The 20,392-nt window shown below is 45.6% G+C and overlaps 1 protein-coding gene across 14 annotated transcripts in view; it reads left to right on the forward strand.

The window, feature by feature from the left end:
- The window catches only part of DMD (dystrophin), a 7,596,173-nt gene that overhangs the window by 1,094,007 nt on the left and 6,481,774 nt on the right, over positions 1-20,392 (forward strand). For all 14 annotated transcript variants that reach the window (XM_085622447.1, XM_085622454.1, XM_085622449.1 and 11 more), the window contains exon 3: positions 10,794-10,886. In XM_085622447.1, the coding sequence (XP_085478573.1) occupies positions 10,794-10,886 (93 nt within the window). The remainder of the gene's footprint in view (positions 1-10,793; positions 10,887-20,392) is intronic.

The following is a 20,392-nucleotide window of genomic DNA, read 5'->3' on the forward strand; positions in this document are numbered from 1 at the left end:
TATATAACCAATGTCCCTAAAATCCCATCCCATCAAAGATATTAAGTGTAGGACTCACTCATAAATAAAGTCACTCACTGGATTCGCCATGTGAGGGGCTGTCATTCTGTCATCAGGAACGACATTTTGAGAGACAGAAGGCTCTCTCGCTCTAACAATCCAATTGTACTTTGCTGATGGGAAGGTAGTCCACAGTTTGGTAGTTCTGGAAGCTAGTTTACCGCTTTCTTCTCCATTAGTAACTGTTCATTTCTCAAGGACTCGTCTGGACCTAGACTCTAACCTAGCAGCTAATGATTGACTCGCGCCCCAAAGCAAACATCCATTTCCTAGGCTCCCTTCATCAAACCTTCATTGTATTCAGTCTCTCTATACAGATATGACCCAACCCACTAAAAACCATCCCTCCAGTCCTTCGCTCAATGGCACTTGGAAATTTTCATGAACTCTCTCTCACTTACAGTAGACCGTTAAGAAGAGCTCTATTTACCAACCAAGCACAGCTGCATGTGCAGGCAGGAAATCACCTAGTTCCCCTAGCTGACCTACCATCTTACTCCAACAATAGTGAGGAAGAGCCCAGCACGCTTCAATTAGTATTTTGGAATGTGGCCAGGGAAAGATCAAAAATGGGTCTTCCGCATTGGATACAATATATCGAAACCTTCAAAATTTGTATACTGCAAGAGACCTGGATTATCTCACCTGTCTATGTCTCTGGCTATGTAACCATTTTTTGCCCGGCAATCCCTGACAATCCTGGACGTCCAGCGGGAGGGTTGATAATTTGGGTCAGAATCGCGCTACTTTGTACAACCCTTGAGCTCCCGTCCACTAGCCCAGACATTCTAGCCTTCCAACTTTAAGGCCAGAATGGTGCCTTACTTGATATCTATAATGTCTATGCTAGAGGAACCAGGGCAGGAAGGAGTTCAGCCACACTAGATGAGCTTGAGGCACATTTGGATGACAGGGTTACACTGCCACCCCTGATTGTAGCTGGTGATTTTAACATCACTTTCGAACCATTGGAGAGGGAGGACATTTGTAAGACCTATGAGGAGGACATGATGTGATATGTTTCCCACCTTCACCTACCACCTATTAAAAAATTGAGCCAAGCAGCACTCCAACTGAAAGCCCTCTCCTTGGAGTTTACATTAAGAGCAGCAAATGGCTGTACTAGACTGGACAAAATGGGCGCTAATACTTTCAATAGGACCAATAATACAAGCCGCATAGACTACTTTTTGTTGGACCTTTGGCTATGGTCCAGAGTGATTGACATGGCTGTGGGGTCCTCTACGGACAGCGACCATAATCCCCTGAGTCTCTCGCTGAAGCCATTATTGGGGGGGTCCATTCAGCCCTTTATCACCAGTTTTATCTTCAAGAGAGCTACTCCCAAATAACGATAACAGACGACTCAAATGGCCCCAAGTTGCTTTGGATTCAAAGTTTAATTCACCAAACGGGAGGGCTGGGCAAGATTCTAGACTTACACACTCTTCTCTTTGAGCGGCTAGCTACACACTTTATTGAACCAATGCGCCTTCGCAAACCCAGTCTGCTGCAAAGACCCCAGTTTGCTTAGTTTGTGAGTGCAGAGTCCTTAGAAGTAAACTAGCCCAGGAAGTTAGAGTGAATAACCTGACCCACATGAGGGAACTGAAAAAGTTGTACAAGCTAGCGCAAATGAGGGCCAAAAGGGAGTGGGATGAAGACAGATGGATGCTGATTGGGGAGGCTTGCGCTAGGAAGGATCCACACAAGTTCTGGCATCTAGTCACCAGGGGGGTGGTGCCAATAGGCCTTAACCTCCAACTAACAACATTTCTATCTCATCATGGTTTGACCATTTTTAGCTACTGTATTCAGGGCCCTGTGCATTAGAATCAGAAGATGCCCCACATGGACTCACTCTTGTAACAGCTAGAGACTTCTACAAAAGCAAAATTATGATCTGTAGCAATTTCATGGTAAAGGCTAAAGCTCCTGGTCCTGATGGTATCCCGGGTGGCGTATTTGTTTATGACTGTGAGAACTGGTCAAACTATATGTTGACCTTAGGCAATGCAATAGCTGAGGGGCGCAAATACCTCTCTCCTGGAAGGGAGCAGAGGTGATTCCTGTGTTTAAGAAAGGCAATAGAGTCTTACCAAGCAACTATAGACCAATCAGTCTTATAGACTGTATCCAAAAGGTGTTTTCTCCTGCACTCCTCTTAAAGGTACAGGGTTGGATGAGTGAACAAAACATCCTGACTCCATTCCAAGCTGGTTTTAGGCAAAAAACGAGCACCATTGACCAGGTGTTTCGCTTTCGTCTCCTCACTTGGAAAACTCTACTCATTGGTCGCGGGAGCCTCAATCTGGCCTTTATCGACCTAAAGTCTGCATTCAACCTTGTTCCAAGGAACAAGCTGTGGAATATCTTAAACGATATGGGTCTCCCTCCGGAGATTATGTCTCTCATTATTCTCCTCCATGAGGCAAACAATGTTAGGGTTCATTGGGGTAGCCAAGGGCAGCTCACTGACCGTATAGAAATCAACATGGGGGTATGCCAGGGCTGTTTTCTGGCACCTACACTGTTCTCCCTCTTTGTGAATGGCGTTGTTCATTTTCTCTCCGAAGTCCCTGCCGGTGCGCCATCCCTTGGGGCGGATGGCAGTGGTAACTTTATTGTTCGCAGACAACACCTTGCTGGTTTCAAAACACTAAGGGGCCGATTACGATCCTGGAAAAACCCGGTACAAACCGTGGGTCGGAGCTTTTTCTCCGTCCGACTCGTACCGGGTTGTAAAACTTTACAAACATGCAATTACGATTCGTACGGAAACACCATTTCCGTACGAATCGGAAAAAAGACCAACCGACAGAAAAATACATACAAATGTGATCCGGGACACCGCTGACGTGACGTCCAGACGGAGTTAGGCATGTTTTTATGTACCAGCAATTACGATTCGCACTGATTGCAGTCCGGATGGGAACATTTTTACGGCACCTAAAAAGTGCCGGAAAAGCTAAGTACGCAGTGATGCGAGCTGATTAGGGGGCCCGGTACGCGCCGTACCCCCCCCGCACCCGTATGTACGGAGCGTACCCCCCAGCCCCCGTATGTACGGAGCGTACCCCCGTACCCCCCAGCCCCCCGTATGTACGGAGCGTACCTCCGTACCCCCCAGCCCCCCGTATGTATGGAGCGTACCCCCACCCCCGTATGTATGCGCTGGGGGTCCGCACCGTACATACGGGGCTGGGGGGTATGCTCCGTACATACGGGGGGCTGGGGGGTACGGGGGTATGCTCCGTACATACGGGGGGCTGGGGGGTACGCTCCGTACATACGGGGGGCTGGGGGGTACGGGGGTACGCTCCGTACATACAGGGGGCTGGGGGTACGCTCCGTACATACGGGGGGCTGGGGGATACGGGGGTACGCTCTGTACATACGGGGGGCTGGGGGGTACGCTCCGTACATACGGGGGGCTGGGGGGTACGGGGGTACGCTCCGTACATACGGGGGGCTGGGGGGTACGGCGCACCCATCCGCGGGGGGGCTGGGGGTACGGCGCGCCCATCCGCGTGGGGGCTGGGGGTACGGTGCGAACATACGGGGGGCGGGGGGGGTACGGCACGTACCGGGCACTTGTTTGGACATCTCCATGGTTGCTATGGGAGTTCGCTCCGGACGGTCTTTTTTCCATACAGTTGTACAATCGGACGGATGGGACGGATCGTACTTGCGCATTTGGACTTCAGTTTTCCCATTTGTACGTAAAAATGTCCGGGGACGTGTCGGAGACTTTTCCCGACCCGAGGACGTGTGGGGGAATTTTCCCAATGCGATTTGTATGCACTTTTTCCCATACGAATCGTACTTGGCAGTTTGTACGACGCTTTTACCATTTGTACGGAAAAAAGTCCAGATTCAATTCGGTTGGGGAAATTTTTTCCAGGATCCTAATCGGCACCTGGGTGGGCTCCAATTGCTTTTAAATTGGTTTAACACTTTCTTTCATTCTCGTAGTTTAGAGATTAACACTGCAAAGACAAAGCTCCTATTTCTCAATCCCCATAGGTCTTACAGAGGCAAACTAACCTTAGAAGGAGTTCCCTTGGAGAGAGTGAGTATCTTTGAGTACCTGGGCATCACTCTTTCATGTGATGTGATGGAAGCCCCATGTTGCTAAACAGACCCTTAAGCACAGGCAAACAGTGGGGACTCTGATCAAACAACACAGCAGCTTCTTTAGCAAACCGGTGATAGCCCCACTCCATATATATGATGCCAAAGCAGTAGGCGCCACCCTCTATGAAGCCAAACTATTGGGCTTTGAAAAGGTGGAGCCCTCCTGACTTCCTAGAACAAGTTCCTTAGTTCCTTGGTTTCTCTACCACAGAGCACACCACTTCATCTGCTAAGGCTGGACTTGGGTAGAGCCTCTATTATCGAAAAGGCTAAGTTATGCCCTTTACTGTTTTGGCGACGCATAAGGTCCACCCCAGAGTTGCTTCTATATGCTGCTGCCCTTAAGGAAGTTAGCACACTTGATCTTTGCAAGAAGATAGGCTGGATTCGTAGTGTGAAATCCCTGCTAAGTGCAATAGGACCAGAGGGCCACTGGGACACCAAGAACCATCATCGCTTCCCAGCAAAGATTCGATCAAGAAGCTGTATTGGAATTGGGTGGTACAGGGCTCGCTTACTAGCTCATTCTGGGGATGCCTAACTACGAAGTTCATACATTTTAAACTGACTGGCTTGTATGAACCTTATCTAGAGATTATTACTGTACCCCAGGACAGGAAACTCTACATGCAGTTCAGGTTTGGTTCCCTCCAGCTAAACTCGTTTACTGCTTCCTGGCAGCCGTCATCTATTACCTCTTTATTTTGCCCCAGCTGCAACACTGCAATAGAGTTTATTGCCCATGTATTTTTTGTCTGTCCTAAGTATTCCTGCCCAAGAGGAAAATAGCTGAGGCCAATCTGCAAGCATTGGGCACACATTGCCACAGCGAAGCCCACCGCATTCTAAGATCAGACTCCAGTCGGGCAATTGTTTGCTCTGTTACAAAGTTCCTGGGACATTTGTGGGTAATTAGAAGGATTTTACTGAAAGTATGAGTCCTTTGCATGTGACTTTATTCTTTCTTCCCTAAGTATTTTTATCTTTCTTCTTTTGTTTAGCCTAGCTGTTTATGTTTTATACCCCCTCAACATCATCCAACTGGCCTTGAGTGTCCATAACCTTAGAACCAAGCCAGCTCAGCGAGTCATGTCATCCAATTTTTGAACAGGCATAGGCTTTTGTTGTCTCGGTCCTACTTGTACACTCATGTTTAATCAACTCATCTAATGAATTTTAGGTTGTACCCTGATAGATAGTTTTAACAGGTTATTCATGTATTTGGCTTGGTTTTTTAAATGCCTTGTATGGTATGTACTGTTTTGTACTGTTATGTTCTGTGACCTTAAATAAAGTTTTATGATGATGATATCATGTTTGAACTCAAATGAATTGTAATTTAAAATCCTCTTTAATGGTAAAGTCATATTTTAGATTACAATTTTCAAAATGACACTTTTAGAAAGGTGGCATTTTCCTGCCCAAACACTTCTAGGCCTTCTAGGAGATTTCAGCTGCCTGGGCCTGTTTATGTCCCCGCCAACATCCCCATTAAGAATGTGTATTGGACCCAGACAGTGAACGATAGGGGACTAAATGTAGGCAGGATGATTGGGGGTGTGACTGTTCCCTGCCCTACTTATATTTCAAAGGTCTTGCCACTAGCAGACACAAAGGAACCCATCACTAGTCTTTTGTGATCCTAGACTTCTTGGATCCTTGGCAGGAGAAGGAAAGAACTTCCCAGAACCAGATGTAGGGGTAGCCCAGAAATTCCCACACTTCAAGGGATGGTGCCAGGTATGAATATTGAACCTCCTGAGGCACTCTTCAGTACACTCCTGGACCTATGGGCATCACAGAATAAGGACTGCCTTGTTCCCCAGAGGACTGCCTTTCTGCTTGAGACCTTTCTTGTTCCTCAGAGGACTGCCCTGCTGTTACCAGAGGACTGCTCTGCTGTTTGAGGCTTGCCTCATTCCCCAGAGGACTGCCCTGCTGCCTGAGGCCTGCCTTATTCCCTGCTGCTTGAAGCCTTACCTGCTCTCTCAGAAGAAAGACTGGACTTGCTCCCTTCATCCCATGCTTCCTGAGTGATTGCAAGAGTCAGTTGGTTGAATTCCTGTTCTGAGCTACAGGAACACAATAAGCTCCCTAGGGCTCTATGCAACTGCCCATCTGACCTGTTGCAACAGGACTTGTTTGGGCATGCAACTGGACCTGACTGAGGCCTGCTGGCATTTGCTAAAGTGAGCCCCTGATCCGCAAGAGATGCCTCCCCACACCCTGGACCCATTGACGGGCATCAGAGTACACTCCTCTACAAGAAAAGGAGAAAACTGGATGTTCTGACTCTTCGTGCCAGACTTTGAGAAGATAACTTTTGCAGAGGGACTAATACGGTCCCAGTAATCAGCCTGCACTCCATCACAGTCAGCATGAGACTTCCCCTGGTTTAGCATGACCAGATTACTGTGAGTGGAGATTTGTGCTTTTCGGCACTATACCTACATAAAACGATTTTGTTTTTCTTGTTGTTATGGTATCATTTTAGTTATTAAAATGTATTCTATTGTTCTAAATTGGTTCTCTGATTTTTCTTGTGTTGTTTTTTTCCCTTTATTACTGTTTGTGTGCTTCATAAATACTTTACACTTTGCAACTAAGTTAAGCTTCACTGCTTTTATGCCAAGCTACCAGAGATTTTAGCACAGGTTAATTTATTGACATTTCTGGCTCATTGCGACAAGGATTGTGGTTGTTGCTTCAGCAGGGTGTTACCCCCTCAATCAATAACCCAATGTCATACAGGTCACACACAGTTAGATGATCTACTTGTTAAAGACGCTCCCATAGTCAAAAGAACCATGATATTGGAAGTGTAGTGATTCTGTTGAATGCCGATTATGTCAATACTTATAACAGGCTCCTAACAAATAATCCATTGATTCATTATGCAAATATATTGGTAGCATAGAGTCATGGTAGGACCACTGTTTGTATGCCAATTTTCGGTGTATGTGTACCTACAGAATGGATTGATGATTGGAAATTTAATGAAGTGCTGCCATTGATAATTGCAACTTTCACCATGGAACCAGAAGGCTCATAGGCCCACATAATTAGAGACCTTAATGCTAATTCTTCTGAGAGGAATGCCTTTGGTGCAGATAGATATGATCAGTTTGAGGCCATGAAGGATTCCACCTTTTGCTTATGGTGCTCAATTTATAGCATGAATACAGAGTTTGATCTTATTTCTTGGGCTTTGGGAAATTGACTGTCTAATATTAAATGTATGAATATAGCGAAAATACAGAAGAATTAACAGCACACCAGCATCAAGCGTGCTTCTCTGTTTAGAACCATCCCTTCTTTTGAAGCTCTATTTCTTGCAGGTGCTGCTAAAATATCCAAAGCTATTTCCTAAAAAGATGATGTCTCACCCATTTACTTCATCAAAGCTCTCTCTGGAAAGGCTCTTTCACCCCCACCTACAATAACTCCTTCCCTCAAGGCATCTTCCCAAGGCATCTTCCCAGTAGCTCTCAAGACCAGAACCTCGCACGCCTGAAGAAACTTGCACTAGAACCTGATGAACTCGCCAACTAATGGCCCATCACTCATCTACCATTCCTTTGCAAGATCCTCCAAAAATTGATCTACGCCCAACTATAAGATCACATTAATGGCAACCATCTCATGCACTGAAAAATATTTGGCTTCAGATCATGCTGTAGCACAGAGACAGCTAACCTACACATCATATATGATCTCATCCTGACCAAGGTTGGAAATGGCCCCTGCTTCCTAACATTTCTGGATCCCTCAGCAATCTTTGATGCCTTTGACCATTTCACCCTCATCCACAGCCTCAATTCTAGAATGAGATTAACCAGTAATACCCTTCAGTGGTTCTCATCTTACCTTTCTAACAGACACCAGTTGCTTCACATGGGTACCTCCAGATCCCAGAATATCCTAATCACATGCAGGGTTCTCAAGGGTTCAATCATGTCCTCCATAATCTTCAAATTCTACATAGAGCCTATAACAGCATAAAAATTCACCAATATGCAGTAAATACCAAACTCTTTGAAAATCTCCTCTGCCCTAGACATCCAACAATCAAACACTGCTTGCACCTGATCCAGACATGTAACAGCAGACAGCAAGTAAGCACAAGCATTTTAGCACTGGTTAAGAGCGGTACAGTGTGCAGTCATAATGCATGCAAAGCAAATTCAGAAAAGTAGGAGGGGAAAGGAAAAACTTTTGAGGGAATTCTACCTTAAGATATGACTGGTCTAACAGATGTCTAAAGGCAAAAAAAACCTTTTGATTTGGTCCAGTAGGACTGGAGTTTATGGGGCACATTAATGCATTGCCTGCGTGGGCGTTAAAAGCATCGCTGTGTATCTCAGTTCCCAGAAGGCGTGCCATATCCCAGAGGGACTTACCTCTTAGGGGGAAAGGTGTGGCGGTCTTCTCTCCATTTGCCTTTAAACCCTAGGGAGGGCCAGAGCACCAGCGGTTTGGGGAGTTGAACACACCGGCTCCTCAGTGTAGTTATTTCCCCTAGGAGGGTATGTACCCCTCGGGCTTGTCTTCCGGATTGGTTTGGGAATCCCCTGGGCCTCACAGCAACAGCCTGTGTGAAGTGCAGGCTCCACAGTGGGCTCAATCTTCCTGCTCCCCATATATGAGATCTAGAAGCACATTGCTGGAGATACCCCAGATGATAGAAGAATACAGGAGTTGCTTCCCTCATTGTCAGCAAGAATCGAGTGTAAAGAATCAGGCAAGGGTCACAGGGCTGTAGAGGCTCCTTCAGGGGGCCACAGTTTTAAAATTGCAGGTGCACCACTTGGGACAGGAGCCTGTGAGGCTTATGAATGTAAATATTTTGCCATGGGGTACCTCGTAAAGGGAGTGGCACCACAAGTGATCTTTAAATCATTAGAGGTTCACTGAGGAATAGTGATAGCCTCCATCAACTACAGTGAAGCCATTGTCAACCTAATGAACTGTACCCTCAATTGTCCAGGTCATTAGAAGAATGACCTGAGGAGAGTTTTGCTTTAGTTTTAAGCATCTCTGGAGCTGGACGTTTGCCTAAAGGTTCTGGAGTCTATGGGCCTTTGCTATGAGGGTCTCTGGTTGTTTTAAAATCAGGTAAAAGAAAAGGTACTATATTGAGTTATGTTGATCGTTGAAAACTTTATTGACTTGCACATTGATGACAGTAAATCATTACCTATGTTGTTTAATGCTTTTGAATAATCAAACCACTCTGTGTTTCACTATTGATTTTATTGCTGTTGAGTCTAGATATTGCTTGAATATCATAGTAACACCTTCACAAAACCAGAAGGCCTGCATTTTATGAAATGCACCTCTAATGTTGTGTTGGGCACCAAGGGCTGATATTGTTCTTTTAGGGTACCTTTTAAGGTACCTCCAGGTCAGCTGGTTCAGGGTGCAATTAGGGGTTTGCCATACTACCTTTCATCAGTGTGCACCACTATTGGTTGTGAGGTCCTTTAGAGGGTGTCATCATAGGCATTTCCACCTGCCATTCTGAATATGTTTGCGTGGGGTATTTAGTAGTGTGCGCAAAAAGTACTTTTCCATTTATGATCACAAACTGCAACTCCCCTAAGTAAACCTTCTTCTGCTATGCCTCGCTGTCCTGAGATTCAAAAGGTAAAAAATGGCACTTGGTTTCAACTGCTGTTGTTTAAACTGGGGGTCCAGTAGCCACTGTCTACACTGAGGCCCTCTGACTCAGATTTATTACAGTTCTTTTATACATTACATTGCTCCAGATAGTAGTTTGCTATTGTGTTGAAAACCACAGAGTTAATTTTTAGAGAGCTATATTGCAAAATAATCTAAGGGTGTTTAGCATAGCCACTGGTTCTCCAATTAACACAATATTGACAAAATTCTCGACTCAATAAAATGTACTTTTAGTCCCCTGTTCAAATTAATATATATTAATAATAACAAATCACTACAACATCATAATTTTTTAACATAGTGAGTAGTCCTAACCCAATGAAGAAGACGATCAAAGGAAACCTCTTTAGCTATTGGGATATAAAATTGTGCAGTAATTTGAGATCCAAATATTTGTATCACACAGATTGAGTTGATGCCTTAAACATACATTTGATTTGCAAAAACTGTTAAAACATTGCATATATTTTAGCATCTTCAAATCGAAATGGTTAGTGGAAGTCGTGTGGTTCATGCTGTTGGTATGTTATTTACACTTCTACTGCACAAATTAAGGATAGCTCCTACCTCAAGGTCAATATGTGTGTTCTGAGCTCCATAAGCCTTTTGTTTGTAGTGTTCTGACGGGACTACAAAAGTATTAAAAAAGTTTCATAGAATATTGTAAGTGCTTAAACAGATGATGCAGGACAAGAAAATGTCAAGCTTGTTAACTCCTGTTCTTCCAGTAAATTCTCTGGTCTTTTGAGAATGCACTGAATCAGGATTTCTAGCCCCTCATGACTGACTCATCACTGTTTTCGTGATTTGATGCTGTGTTCCTACATAAGAAAGGCTTACCTCAATATACTGAATACAATGAATTGAATGGTTTCTCCCTTAAAGGTAATTGGATTTTTAAATTTTTCTTTCAGTCTGGAAAACATCAGATTGAGGATCTTTTTAATGATCTACGGGATGGACGAAGACTTCTGGAGCTTCTTGAAGGGCTATCTGGCCAAAAACTGGCAAGTGTTTATTGCATTGATCAAACTAATACCCACAGAACAATGCCGTGCTAGTGCTTTACAAAATTCTTGCCAATCAACTTGACATTAAACACAATGAATTTTGTTACTTCCTCCGTTGATGACTTTACAAATGTCAAATGCTTTGGTCAAGTCATCCTGGAAGCAATATGCATGCATAACGTTTAGTAATATTGTTGAAGCAAAACATGTTTTTTTACAAGAACTCTTCATTTCCATAAACACCTCAGTATGTAGATTTTTGTGAATTTGAATAAAAGTGAACATGCTATGTTTGGTAAACACGTTGACCAAGCACTTTTCCACACACTTATTTGACACTCACCTGGGTCTTTCTGCTTCATCAAAACCAGCCTGAAATCGTGTATGTGCAGGTTAGTCCCTTATCCATTTCAGTTAGGCAGATCGCATACAAATCATTTAAGTGTGTGTGTTGTGAATTAGGAATTAATCTGGGTCTTAACCAGCACTTTACACCCATTTCTTTTTCTATTTGTTGTATAAAGCACATTGTTGGCACTGAGAAAAACAAATTATAAATGTAAAAAGATGTGATAGCAAAAGATAAAAACTAGCTCGATTGAGAAAACAATCATGTTTTTTGGGCTTTCCAAAATATGGGAGATTGGACATCTGTCTTAAATATTGACTACAAAATACTCATACAACAAGTATGAGGCTGATTGTTTGAAGAGACAGTAAAAGTTTATCTTTAAATCTCAGGGTGTGTGATGGATAATACAATGATAAACAGGAACTCAGTGGAGAGCCTTAGAAAAAAAACAGGATTGTGTGTGTAAGTCACACTGATTTGAATACAATCTAGTCATTCATTGGAAGCCAGTGTAGAGACACCAAAGCAGTGGTAATGACATCTCTAAGCTTACGACGGAGCACCAGCCTGGCAGAATAGTTTTGTATCTGTTGAAACTTTTGAATCGTGTAGACGGGCAGATTAATCTGAATTCTATTTCAACATTCAAGTCACGCTGACACTAATACATTGACAATTTGCACAGTCTGGGAGAAAATAAAGAGGTATTAAACAAGTTTCAAGGGGCAATGTTGGAAATAACAAGTATTGACCAAGGCATTAACCTGGAAATTTATAGATAAAGTAGTGTCTATATTTGCTCCAAGACAAGGCTGGTATGGTGCTAGGGAAGGTCCGAAAGGTTGGTCCAAGAATAGCGAATATCTGGTGGGACATGAGATCTAAGTCTTATCATCCTTTAATTTCAAATAGTTTGAACTCAGACTACCTTCAACTTTATAGAGACTACTGTAAACCTGCATCGCAGCAAATTCCACATATCCTTCAATCTAAAAGACTATTTGTGTATAATCATTGTAAAGAAGCAAATCTAAACCACAATAATTGTGTGGTAATGTATCTTTAAGTACTCTTGCACATCTGACCAATCTACACCTGATGCCCATGGAATATTTTTGCTTGGTCAGCCAAGAACTTTTCTAGGCAATTGTATCCTGCCACTGCCTGGGCTGGAGGTGAATACATCTTGCTCTTCATTATCCATCTGTGTGAAGAGTCATCACTAAATATGGGTTAAATGAGCTAGCAGGATCATGCATAAATTAAACAGAGGAGAACGAATAGAGCCCTAGGAGATGCTGCAATACAGTTTTCCGATGGTGGAAGTAAATGCAGAAGCTGAAATATCAATGTCCTGAGGGTATAAAACTCTGATAGTGACACACACACTCACAAGCTGGTCATATGTTTACAGAATAAATCGGGCCAGATAAACAATGATATTCACACTATTTTTGACGTCATGTCATTGCACTCCTACTAATAGCAGTGACACATACACTTATATGTTTCTTATCATGTTGTTAGAGAAACTCAGGGCTTTGTTTTAATGTAGGAGGTATTGATACTCTTTTTCCTCAAAGACAGATTATCTGTACCCCCAAGACTTTGGTATGTCTATCAGGTTTATATGCAGGTATGCCTTTGGTTTAATCACATCTCCACATCTCTGCCATGATTATACACCTCTAATGGCACTATGGAGGGCCATCGGAGGCAGATCTCTAATTTAGCCTAACTAATTTAGATGGGCAGAATGAGAGGTCAATTTTCACTGCCCATCAAAGCCTGGAAAACTGTGGCATTAATGGGCAGTGAAAACTGCTAAATGTTCCCCTTGTCTGCTTCGGGTTTAAAAAAAAAAAAAAGAAAACCATTTTATGGATGGCTCCTTCATGGTGACGGAGCCATGCACCAAACTTCAAAAAGCATTGACAGAACCACAATCACAACGGTTTCTTCCAATACTTAGGAATTACTGTCAGCTTGGTGGTCATTTATAAATTTTGCGGGCTGAGTGTTCTTGCACTGGTGGACCCTAAGGGTCTGATAATGACTTTGGCGGTGGGGCTGCACCTTCAAATCCGTGGTCGGCCCACCCGCCAGATTACATGTATTCCTCATGTCTGGCTGGGTTAATTTTTTATGTCTTCACGGCGGTACCCTAAAAATGGGCACCAAAGTGGTAATGCCACAAACAGTTTCTGTCAAAGAAAAGGGAGTTACCCCAGTGCAAAGCAAAGGGACGGGGTAAACACAACAGTACCAAAGAAAACAATGTCCCTGTCATTTTAATATCAGAAGGGAAATTATATCACCATGGACCAAGTGTCTATATCAGTATCCTATTTAATATAAAAAGTGTCATGACCTGATTTTGGGTGAGGACTAAGTGAACAATAACAAATAATTATAAAAGTATCTCAAGATAATTTATTAATAATAAACCTATATTAAAAACATACAATCTAAGCTACTTCTAGCTTTGATGAACACCATAGTATTCCTCCTCTTTGAGGTCACAATCTAAACAATGTATCACATGAATCAGTTAAAAACATATGTTAAAAAACAGTCGACGCAGCATTTCGGTGACTCCTTGATGTTTTCACCTTTTTCAGGACTAACAAAGTTTTAAAAAAAATCTTATTTCATATTGATGTTCTGATGTCATAATCTATGGGGTTTTATGTTCACCCAAAGTCACAGGTATCCCAGCCTTTTAAATAGGTTATTCGTTCCTTTTATCCGTTAGAACCACCGTGCAATCTTGATATATGAGGTCATCATAAAAATTGGTTTTAAAATACAGCCAAAATTTAATTTTCCTTTTAAAATCAGGATGTGAACCGTTTTATATGGATCACGACATATACATTTGACCTGTGCAGCAACGCTTTTAAATTGGCGCCTTGATGCTCTTGATCTGGGGTGTTTTGCATGCACCCAAAAGTATGAAATCAAATTGTTATCTCACGGCCTCCCTGTTCTAACGGATTTCCGGGTTCATGCGTATAAACTCAGAAATCCGTTAGAACAGGGAGGCCGCGAGATAACAATTTGATTTCATACTTTTGGGTGCATGCAAAACACCCCAGACCAAGAGCACCAAGGCGCCAATTTAAAAGCGTTGCTGCACAGGTCAAGTGTATACGTCGTGATCCATATAAAACTGTTCACATCCTGATATTAAAAGGAAAATTAAATTTTGGCTGTATTTTAAAACCAATTTGTATGATTACCTCATATATCAAGATTGCACGGTGGTTCTAACGGATTAAAGGAATGAATAACCTATTTAAAAGGCTGGGATACCTGAGGCCTTTGGGTGAACATAAAACCCCATAGATAATGACATCAGAACATCAATATGAAATAAGATTTTTTTTTAAACTTTGTTAGTCCTGAAGAAGGGGAAAACATCAAGGAGTCCCCGAAACGCTGCGTCGACTGTTTTTTAACAAATGTTTTTAACTGATTCATGTGATACATTGTTTAGATTGTGACCTCAAAGAGGAGGAATGCTATGGTGTTCATCAAAGCTAGAAGTAACTTAGATTGTATGTTTTTAATATATGTTTATTATTAATAAATTATCTTGAGATACTTTTATAATTATTTGTTATTGTTTACTTTGTCCCCACCCAAAATCAGGTCATGACACTTTTTAGATTAAATAGGATATTGATAAAGACACTTGGTCCATGGTGAGATAATTCCCCTTCTGATATTAAAACGACAGGGACATTGTTTTCTTTGGTAGAAACAGTTTCTGCACAGCATGGCCTGAAAAGTCCATGCTGTGCAGGAACTGGGGTACATGCACACAGGGGGACACATGTTTTGCCCCCTGCATTCACCACATGGCGCCTGCCCTCTTTGTTTCCTCTCCACCATGGTTTTCATGGAGGAGGAACCGCCATGAAAACTGTGGCAGAGAGGAAAACCGTAATATGCTTGGTGGGACCACGGCAGTCACGCCAAGCATATTGCAGCCACCTAACCTCTGTAACACTGCCAGAGAACGGCAGTTCCCTGGCAGCTGCTGTAGGGCAATGGTGGTGCGACTGCCCTAATTGTAATAGGAAGGTCAGAAGACCGCCACCGCCGCGCCCCCACAAGTCTAGCGGTCTGTGGACCGCCAGACTCATAATTATGCCCCAAGTCCTCTGCCACGCCAATGGAGATTACTCTATCTGCCAAATTATAAATTGGACCTTCAGTGCTGACTAATTGACATTTGCACGCTTATTATAGTGATTCATTTGACGCTATGCACACTCGCATGGAAATTTGTAAAAGGAGTTATTTTATTTGACAAAAATTATGATACACACGCTTGGTTCTTCTGGGTGTCTCTGATCTTACAAGAATAAACACCAACAGTGACACACACAATTGACTCATATAGAAGCTTTACGTATATTAGCTGCTGATTGCAAATTTGAAAACTTTATAAACCAACTAATTTGGGATCAGATTGTAGTTAGATTTTGGGACAGGGAAGTTCAAGAGAAGTTGTTAACATTAAGAAAAACTACTGCTTCTGGGAGCTATTGCTGTTATTAAAAGCAATGTTTTTTCACAGCATTCTTCAAGGAAATTTGTTAAAAAAAGACAAGGGACAGTGAGGTTTGTGAAGGATATCCTACCTCTGAAAAGAACTGTAGAATATAAGAAACCTTTTGAAAAGCAAAATGCCAAATCAATGTCTTTCAAACAGGAAAATATATGCTTTAGAAGTGGTTTTCTTAATCATTCACCCACGGGACATCCTTGCCTTGCGAAGAAAAAAACACATGCAGAAAATGCAGCAAATAGGGTCATTTTGCTAAAGTGTAATAGAGCAACAAAAATAAAATCAATGTCAAATATGAATATGATGCCAGCGATGCATCGTTGGATGAACATAATAGTTCTAAGTGTTGCGCCGCGCGCTGTGCTGAATGATTACACAAATCGCCGGCGCGGTAATAACCAGAGGCCACACATGGAGTTACTGTCGGTGCAACTGCCGTAGAAGGCGCACCCCCTTTATTTTATACTCGCGCACGCCACCGTCGTGGCGTACGCACAACGCACGTAACTTACGCGCTCTAGCGCTAACCGCTAGAGCGCTGACTGCAACATCCCTCTCCAACTTGGATGACAAAATTCCGCTCTGGACATCAACAGTCACTCACTTACTTCGCACGCGAAGTCTCTGAGGCGGCTACTCGGTGGAGGGTTTCCCCTCAGTCCGTACCTGGTGGTCGCCCGGGTGTTGGGGTCTGCTGGGCGATCACCGTCAGCCTCGTGGACCCCGGGGCCTGGGTGTTCTGGCCTTGGTGCTGACTCATGTCTGACCTGGGGTGACTGGGGTTCAGTTCCGGGGACCAGAGCATCTTCCTCGTCATCTATTTCAGTGTCCCGGCGGTGTTCAGTGGCTTCGGGAATGCGCTTGAACCACGAGATGTTGCGCGTGGCAGACTCCGCTCCGCGCCTGGCTGTAGGCATTGTCCCACACATTCGTTCTACTACCCAGCTCCCCGGCTCATACCGAGGTTTGAACTTTCTGCCGGGTCTTCGGTTTCTTATGAGGCCCAAGGGCGCGATTCTGGCTACCCCGCGACCGGCTCACTTGCTGATTCCGATGTGCCCTCCGGCGAAGAGCCTGTTCCTCCTGGAATGGTGGAGGGGCCCACCCTGGGGCCGTGGGGAGGCCGTCCTGGCGAGTCCCGTTGAGCATGAGGGCCCAAGGTGATTGTTTGGTGGAGCAGTGGGGTGTGCTCCGGTATTCTCCTAGGAACCGTTGGATCTATCGCTCCGGATCCTGGTGTTCAGCGCTAGCTATTCGGAGAACTTTATTTAATGTTCGCATGAAACGTTCAACCTTGGCATTGGCTTGGGGCCATTGAGGGGTGATCCGCCGGTGCCGTATGCCTTGCCGTGCGAGGAACTCTCGAAACTCGTGGCCTTGAAACGGAGGTCCGTTGTCACTTTTCAGCTCTGAGGGACGCCCAAACATACTGAACATTTTCTCTAGTGCTGGCTCTACGAACGTGAACGCCGTGGATGGTAGCGCTTCTACCAGAGGATATTTGGAGAAGCTGTCGAGAACTACTAATGTCACCCTCCCGTCTGGGAGACTCCCAAAGTCTACACTGACTTTGTCCCAGGGGTGTCTCCCTGGCTCCTCAGTCACGATGGGGGCTGGAGGTTCAGGTCCGCTCGTCATCTGACACGCTGGGCAGTTCCTCACTATGTCTTCCACTAAGTTATCCATTCCTGGGAACCATACTTTCTCTCTCATCCGGGCCTTCATTTTCTCGGTTCCCTGATGCCCCTTGTGGGCGAGGATCGTGGCTTGGCGGCGTAACGCTGTTGGTATGACGATCCTGGCCCCTCTCAAAACGATTCCTTCTCTGGTCGCACTGAGCTCGTTCCGTACCCGCCAGATTTGTTGTAGGTCTTTCCTTTCGTCCTCCGTCTACGTGTTGGCTGATTGTATGAAATTGGTCCACGACCCTTGATGGAGGGCTTCACGGGTCCTTGCTATCACTGTGTCTTGTTCCGCTGCCTGCATGATTTCCTGGAGCGTCAGCACTTGGGGGCAGGTCAATGCGGCCAGGAGGTCGAGGTGCGCTTCGGCATCATCTTCCTCTTCCTTTCCCGTGGGGCTGTGCTCTTCTTTGTCCGGGTGCCTAGACAGGAAGTCGGCTAGGTTCTTAGCACCCGGCCGATAGGTGATGTCCATCTGATATTGTTGCAGTCCGATGGCCCATCGCTCGATTCGCGGAGGTGGGTGCGGTGCTGTCCCCTTGAAAAGGGGCACTAGCGGCTGGTGGTCCGTTACAACCGTGAACGGGTGCCCACAGACGTACAGGTGGAAGTGTCGACAGCCCCACCTTATGGCCAGTGCTTCCCTCTCGATCTGGGAATACCTCTGCTCGGTTGCCGTGAGCGCTTTGCTCGCGTACGCCAGCGTCGCCCATTGCCCTGGCTCTTGTTCCTGGGTGAGCACTGCCCCGAGCCCCACCGGGCTGGCATCGACTAGCAGCTCGGTCTTCCTGGCTGGGTCGAAATAGACTAGTGTGGTCTGGTCGAGGAGCGCAGTTTTGATGGCCTGAAATGCTTGGTCTTCGCGCGGTCCCCACTGCCACGGGACGTCGTTCTTTGTGAGGTGTCTGAGCGGTTCGGCAATCGTTGCCAGGTTCGGGATGAACCGTCCGCAGTACGTAGCCATTCCCAAAAAGCTGTGAACCTCTGAGGCGGAGGCCAGTGCGGGGGCGTTCTTGATGGACTGGGACTTCCTCGGGTCTACTTGAATGCCGTTGTTAGTGAACGTGTAGCCGAAGAACTCGATACGTTGCTGGAAGAGCTGGCATTTGTCCTTGTGGAGTGTGACTCCATACTCTTTGAGTCGTGTCAGCGTGGCTCGGACTCGCCGGTAGTGCTCGTCTACTGTTGTGGAGTGGATCAGTATATCATCACTTACATTCATGACTCCGGGCAGGCCTTGTAAGATGTCACGAATGGTGTTCTGGAAGATCTCTGCCGCAGACGCGTTCCCGAAGTTGAGCCGTCGATATCTTCGTAACCCTAGATGCGTGCTGAAAGTTGTGATGTATCTACTCTCTTCGGCTAGTGTCAACTGGTGGTAGCCCGCGTTTAAGTCCAACTTTGAAAACCAACGGGCTCCGTTGAGATCGGCAATGATGTCGTCCATGGTAGGCGTGATGTGCCTTTCCCTCTTGATGGCTTTGTTGGGCAGCCTCATGTCAATGCACACCCGGATTTTGCCTGGTTGACGGGGCTTCTCGGCAATTACCATGGGGGACACCCAGGGGGTGGGCCCGGTGACCGTCTCTATGACCCCTTGTTCTTCCAATTTCTTAAGTTCTTCTTCCACCAGTGGGCGTAGGTGGAAAGGAATTCGTCTGTGTTTGAGCGCCGTGGGCACAACGGCGCGATCAATGTGGAGCTTGACTGGTGGGTACTTGATGTTCCCCAGACCGGTGAACAGCTCTGGGAACTGGTCCAGTAGGTTGGTCGTTTGGGTGTCTTGTACTTTCCGGAGAAACGCCAGTAGCCCTAGGTCCTCAGCCGCGTGGCCGCTTAGGAGCGTTTCTACTTCTTGATTGATGATGTGTATGTCAATTGTTACTTCTGCTTCTCCCGTGCTCACTGGTACCTTCATCTTTCCCACGAGAGGTAAGGGCACTTCACTCCCGTGGGCGTAAATTCGGGCCTTCGACGTCTTGAGTTCGGGTTTCGGCCTGAGGCGGTTGTACTGCTGCACTCCCATGACGGTGACTGATGCGCCAGTGTCGATCACGGCATCCACTCTTGACCCTGCGACCATGATATCACACCGAGGTTGTGGTCTTCTTGTGCTTTTGAGGGCTTTGGTAAATGAGACTAGGTATGTCTACCCTTCATCGTCAGAGTCGGAGTCGTCTTCACGCAAAGCTTGCGTCGGCCTGCATCCCGCATCGGCGTGGGAGGACAGGGACAGCTGAGACAGTTGCCTCACCATGTTTCTTGCCGGCCTCTTCCCTCTGTGGTCGGTCCTCGTGGAGCGCTTCCTGCAGACAGAGGCAAAGTGGTTTGGGGTGCCGCAGTGCGTGCACGTTTTCCCCCTCGCCGGGCAGGTTTTCTCTGGATGTTCCTCGTATCCGCAGTACCCACACTGGGCTTGGGACGAACTCCTGGCTGTCTGTCGGTGTGTCCTCTCAAGTGTCTTTACTGCGTCGGCTCGTTCCACCTTGACGGGCACACCTGATCCCGAGCTCCGCGTGATTGCTCGCTCCATCTCTTCTGCGCGGGCATCGGACAGATCATGGGACCGTGCGAGCACCAGGATATCGGCCAAAGGGATGTTCGGTTGGCGGAGGATGAGGCTCCGCAGTTTCTTACTTTGGATGCCGCATATTAGTTGCGCTCTGATCTCCTCTTTTTCTCTGTCCCCTGCGAGGTGCGTGTCAGCTAGCACCCTCAGACGGGCGTGGAAAGCATCTACCGACTCCCCCTCCTTCTGCCTTGCTTGTCGCAGTTTAAAGTGTTCGAAATCGGGATTCATTTGGGGGTCAAAATGTGCGTTGAGTGCTGCGACAGCCACGTCGTAGTTGTCCGCATTCCCCGTGTTAGGGAGGTGCTTGAAGAGCGTGTA

This window comes from Triturus cristatus, chromosome 8, assembly GCF_964204655.1.
Source record: "Triturus cristatus chromosome 8, aTriCri1.1, whole genome shotgun sequence".
Taxonomy (NCBI): Eukaryota; Metazoa; Chordata; class Amphibia; order Caudata; family Salamandridae; genus Triturus; species Triturus cristatus.